Source organism: Apium graveolens, chromosome 4, assembly GCF_009905375.1.
Source record: "Apium graveolens cultivar Ventura chromosome 4, ASM990537v1, whole genome shotgun sequence".
In the NCBI taxonomy this organism is placed as follows: Eukaryota; Viridiplantae; Streptophyta; class Magnoliopsida; order Apiales; family Apiaceae; genus Apium; species Apium graveolens.
In genome coordinates this window covers 206,845,700-206,851,734 of record NC_133650.1, presented here as the reverse complement: position 1 = coordinate 206,851,734, position 6,035 = coordinate 206,845,700, and the positions used below count along the sequence as shown (strand labels likewise).

The window sequence follows — 6,035 nt, the reverse complement described above, 5'->3', positions numbered from 1 at the left end:
CGAAAGAACCAAGAATGGAGATTATAATATCGATAATGGTCTGACTCTTATCCAATGACTCTCTCATGAAAACCCGCTTTTTTGCTAAGTGCTTCCATGGATTGGATTCCCACTTCCATTCCCATTTCCAGTAATTCTTATTGCAGCTCCATGAATGTGATCAAAGGATGCATGAGATCCGTTACTAGTGATAGAGGACATGAATGCTTATAACTCAGTGTATTATTTTCATTTCATAAAGCCACATGCACTACAAGAAATATGCCCATTTGCGACGGTATTTTTACACTACAATTCGTCGCAATTGGCCCAATTGCGACGAAAAATATTCGACGTTTTTGCTCAAGTCTTAAATTCAGAATTTCGTCACAAGTAACCATTTTGTCATAAGTATCAATTCTGTCGCAAGTCCCAATTTCGTCACAAGTACAAATTTTGTCATAAGTAACCATTTCGTCGTAAGTATTCATTTCGTCACAAAGTTAAGAAAAACATCGTAAGTTAGGGAAGTGGAGCCCACTGAAAGTGGGCTAATAACTAAACTTTCGACGGTATATTCCGTCATTTTATCCTTAATTTACGACAACCAGTATGTCGTAAGTTATCAGTAAGTTATCATCTTGGGCCCACAAGCTTACCAAAATTAATTTTAAAACAAAAAAATGAATAAAATCATGAAGAACAACTGTCCCAAGTAACCCAGAATTCCGTCATAAGTACCAACATAATTACAGATTCTGTCATAAGTAACCCATAATTCCGTCGTAAAATAATTTCTCTAGAGGCTGGTTTTTCATATTCCAGCCTTTTTCGGCTTTCAAATTGATTCCTAAACCTGTCCAATCACAAATCCCAATCTATACACAATCATAGCGTAATTCAATACCAAAATATATAAAATACGCAAAACCAATAATAAGAAATTATCTACACATTTAAACCAACCTAAATATGAAAGTTACCATACTTTACAAAAATATTATCATAAAACCATTTCGACTACACAAAAAGTTAAAACAATCCGACATTAGCTTAGATCATCCTACAAATTTCCATAAATTTAGTTAACTGGGATAAGTCAAATTATCCTACAAATGTTCATAACCCATTACATCGATATTTAACCCCTAATTATAGGACCGCCATGAGAGACTACGTTATAAGGCACACTCATATCTCGGTCATTGTCATCATCGGATTCTGTGCCCCACCATCATCAGATCACCGTCGTCGGCCGGGGCCTTTCCCTAAAATATACATAGATATACAACATTAAAATCCAGGTCCGTCGTACAAATATATATTTATATTTTAATACAAATATAAAAATGCTCTTTTTCAGCATGGTGTAATTGAATATGAAAATTTGTAGTCCTGTTCTCAAGGTATTATATATAATATTATATGATTATCTTAAGTTTTTAATTTTGAATTATTTATGATACATTGTTGGCATCTATGTGCTACTTAATCTTCTCAATTATCATATAATCTCCTCGTCTATTTTGCAAGAGTTACAAAACAATCCTAAATCAAATACTATAAAATTGAAAAAGAATCCACAATTTACAACACAAAGCACGTAGCATTTCTATATAAATTTGTTGATACAATTACTATTTAACTACTTTAGAGTACAAAGCATGAAAATAGCATACATCATAAGGTCAGTTTATCAGCAAAGGTTTACCAAGGTTTACCTGAATATGTGAAGCAGTTGTTGAAGCTCAGAATCACCTGGAAAAAGAGCTTGCCTTCTTGCCATTTCAGCTGCAGAAGAAAAATAATGGCATAGGACTAAATAAAAATAATTATTACAGTACACAGCAATTGAAAGTGTACATCCAATACTAAACAAAATAAAAAAGAAGCATCAATTAGTGAATATTAGATCAATAGTACACGTTAAGTTCAATCCATATAGGCACCTGGACAATCAAATCAAAACCATCATAGCTCAAAATTAATCTACTAACAACTCAATGTGATAAGCAAAATTCTATGCATAAATGTTCAACCAAATGAACAATACAAATTTGATTATGACACTTTAATATGCTTTATTTTTCTTCTGCTAAATACTTTGATCTGTTTTGAATCAAGTATCACCGAATCTTTTGTATCTTAAACAACTTCTAATTAATAACTTGCAAATTTATTTTAATCTCAGTTAACTAAATTTTGGATTCATGAGATTCATGATTCATTAGCCTAAGCCACAAGTTATACTGTACTATTGTTTCAAGATTTTGTAGTAAAAAGTAAAATTTAATTTGGCAGGATAAATGTTTTAGACCACACAAAGTTTGTTCCTTTTAGCATAAAAGCCAGCTCACTAGCCTAAAGCAAAACAATTTTTGTATAAATATAACTGCTAAAACTTGCTTAATATCAAGCAATACAACATTATAGAATTGACTTGAAGCTTAGTATTTCCAATTATTCTTCTTAAATAAATAGAATAAACTTTCCCAGTGAAGAAGCTAAGCAAGACCCAAATCATTTAAATGGCAATGTCCATTAACAGCACATATACGACTATTCATAAGTTAAGACAGTGTAGCCCGTAAAGCGCGATAGTGTAAGAGCACCAATAAAAGATTAAAACAAATATGTAATGATTTAAATAATTAGGATGCTTACGGAGCCATCCAGCGATAGGTTCCTGTCTCTGGAGTCATTCCTTCAGTCTGCACCTCAATTCTAGCAACTCCAAAATCTGCAATCTTGATTGACTTGTCAGCAGATATCAATAAGTTGTCAGATTTCAAATCCCTGTGAATGTAACCAAGTGCATGAACGTATTCCATCCCTCTCGCAACATCCAGACTCACGTTTATAGCTCTCAACTAGACTCACGTATGGACCATATATGACAATACAGATAAACAACACAATTTATCATCCTTAAAAGAATTAAATGTTTTTAGATATTAAACTAAAAACAATGTAAATTGATTGTAAAACTGGAATATAAGTACAAATATGTATATATAAGGGAGGGGGGCTAACCTTGAAATCGATACCGTGCTTAGGCTGCTTCTTGGATGAAGACTTGGGTTTCCCCATTACTTGGAATTAGAAAGGGAGGTGGGCTAATTAACCCATTTGTGTTTAAGGGATTTAAGGAATCAGGGTCGAAAATCTCGCGTTCGAGACCTAGGGATGGTTAAGAGGTACAAGCGTTCCAAACGACGGCGTTTAGTGGAGATTGAGTTGAAGATGAAGTCTGGAAAGTGAGAGAAGCGGCCATGGCTTCCAGTAGTTGGACACGGAAGGCGTAATCGTCGTCGAACTCGAACGGTTCTGGCTGGAGCACGGCGGCGATTTCGTCGGGGCCGTCCTAGTTCAGCGGTTTCAGAGTGGACATTTGTGTGGTTTTATTTATGACCCGGTTTGTTTATTGACAAATGAAATGAGGTGTTTTAATATAGTTGTGTGTAAAAGTGAGAGGGCTCTTAATACTAAAAAAATAAAATTTTACAAATAAGTTATTAAACTAATATTAAATAGTAAATTTAAAATGCATGTCAAGTACAGAAAAAATTGTAATGAAATGTGTAGGGTTTAGGGATTATATTTCAAAAGTTACGGGAAAAAAGTTATTATTTATATGTCATAATTATATATCGGTGTTTCGATTATTTTAAAAATATTTTTCAACAATCCAACCGTATGGATATCAATAAATATATTTATTAGTGATATAAACAAAATTTCATATCAAAAATTTTTTATTTGGTTTGCTATTTTAATAGTCAAGTATCAGTTTGACAAATACAATTAACTAATGTTTAATCCTTAATTGGTGTTTCGATTATTTTAAAAATATTTCTCAATGATCCAACGGTATGGATGTCAGAAGATATATATATATTAGTGATATAACAAAATTTCATATTAAAATCATTTTATTTGGTTTGACATTTTAACAGTCAAACATCAGTTTGACTAGTACACTTAACTAGTGTTTAATCCTGAATTGGTTTTTCGATTATTTTAAAAATATTTTTCAACGATCCAACCGTATGAATGTCAATAAATATATATATTAGTGATATAACCAAAAATTCATATTAAAATAATTTTATTTGGTTTGACATTTTAACACTCAAGCATCACTTTGACTAGTACAGCTAACTAGAGTTGATTCCTGAATTAGTGTTTCGATTATTTTAAAATATTTTTCAACGATTCAACCGTATGGATGTCAATAGATATATATATTAGTGATATAACCAAAATTTCATATCAAAAGAATTTTATTTGGTTTGACATTTTAACAGTCAAACATCAGTTTGACTAGTACACATAACTAGTGTTTAATCCTGAATTGGTTTTTCGATTATTTTAAAAATATTTTTCAACGATCCAACCGTATGGATGTCAATAGATATATATATTAGTTATATAACCAAAATTTCATATGAAAATAAATTTAAATGGTTTAACATTTTAATAGTCAAACATCACTTTGACTAGTACAGCTTACTAGTGTTGATTCCTGAATTAGTGTTTCGATTATTTTAAATATATTTTTCAACAATCTAACCGTATGGATGTCAATATATATATATATATATATATATTAGTGATATAACCAAAATTTCATATCAAAATAATTTTATTTAGTTTGACATTTTAATAGTCAAACATCAGTTTGACTAGTACACCTAACTAGTGTTTAATCCTGAATTGATTTTTCGATTATTTTAAAAATATTTTTCAACGATCCAACCGTATGGATGTCAATAGATATATATATTAGTGATATAACCAAAAATTCATATCAAAGTCATTTTATTTGGTTTGACATTTCAACAGTTAATCATCGGTTTGACTAATACAGCTAACTAGTGTTGAATCATAAATTGGATTTTCGATTATTTTAAAAATATTTTCAATGATCCAACCGTATGGATGTCACATATATATTAGTGATAAACCAAAATATCATATCAAAATAATTTTATATTAAATGATTTTGTCAAAATATTTAATTTTTTTCTGAAATTTCTAAAATGTCACACAAACAAATAAATGCTGACAATAATATGGTTGGATCATGAAATAATATTTTTTACAAATTGAAATTATCAAAAATCATGTGCTAATTTACGATGGAATCCGTCATAAATTATTGGCTACCAGAAATTTGAGAAAAGTCAAATTTACCGTCAAAATTTTGGGAAAAAAGTTGAATTTCCCTCAATGTTAACTTACGACGAATTTTAATTTCCGTCGTAAATTGGTGGATCCGATCTTTTTCGTCACAAATATTTCGTCGTAAATTTAGATATAATAATTTTTTATTTAATTTTAAGTTAAAATTTTAATAAAAATATTTAACTTACGACGAAATAATCAAATTGTCGCAACTTTAAATGATTTTCATTTTTCCGCCAAAATTTTGGGGAAAATTTTGAATTTCCCTCTTTGATACTTACGACGCATTTTAATTTCCGTCCTAAATTGGACGATCCGATCTTTTCCGTCACAAATATTTTGTCGTAAATTTAGATAAAATATTTTTTTATTTAATTTTAAGTTAAAATTTTAATAAAAATATTTAACTTACGACGAAATAATCAAATCATCGCAATTTTAAATGATTTTTATTTTTGTTTAATCGTGTCGTGCAGAATTTTATTAATAAAATACTAAACTTGCGACGGTTTTCATTCCAGGAAGCCACATGTGTAAGTAAATAACGGATTAAGGAACGCGATTATCTCAGCAAAGTTTTCTCTGCTCATGTCTCCGATTTATACCACCACATTTCATGTTCTTCTCCTTAAACAATGGAACAAAACTAAATATATAGATTCTTTAAGGACTTAAAAAAATGTAACTTTTGAAATAAAAATAATCTTTCATTGGTTAAATAACATAAACAATCTGGACAGTCAGAGATAACCTGTAGGAATTCAATTCAGTATTATAAACATACTATATATCAACTCTGTGCTAAATTATTAAGTCACTTTAAATTTTATAATCAGATAGGCGTTTGAAACTGAAACTTAAGATTAATA

The 6,035-nt window shown here is 30.0% G+C and overlaps 1 protein-coding gene across 1 annotated transcript; it reads right to left on the bottom strand.

The window, feature by feature from the left end:
* Positions 1 to 683: 683 nt before the first annotated feature.
* LOC141720579 (serine/threonine-protein kinase STY13-like) lies at positions 684 to 3,412 on the bottom strand. The gene is made up of 4 exons (XM_074523068.1): positions 3,013 to 3,412; positions 2,644 to 2,849; positions 1,701 to 1,770; positions 684 to 1,247 (listed from the first exon to the last, which is right to left on the bottom strand). The coding sequence occupies exons 1-3, from the start codon at positions 3,067 to 3,069 to the stop codon at positions 1,767 to 1,769; spliced, it is 267 nt and encodes an 88-aa protein (XP_074379169.1). The 5' UTR covers positions 3,070 to 3,412; the 3' UTR covers positions 684 to 1,247; positions 1,701 to 1,766.
* Positions 3,413 to 6,035: the final 2,623 nt, after the last annotated feature.

Bases quoted from the DNA above. Each gene is read 5' to 3' on its own strand.
- LOC141720579 (XM_074523068.1), bottom strand. From the start codon at position 3,069: ATGGGGAAACCCAAGTCTTCATCCAAGAAGCAGCCTAAGCACGGTATC. The intron at 2,850-3,012 runs GTTAGCCCCCCT...ACGTGAGTCTAG, and splicing joins AGCACGGTATCGATTTCAAG to TTGAGAGCTATAAACGTGAG.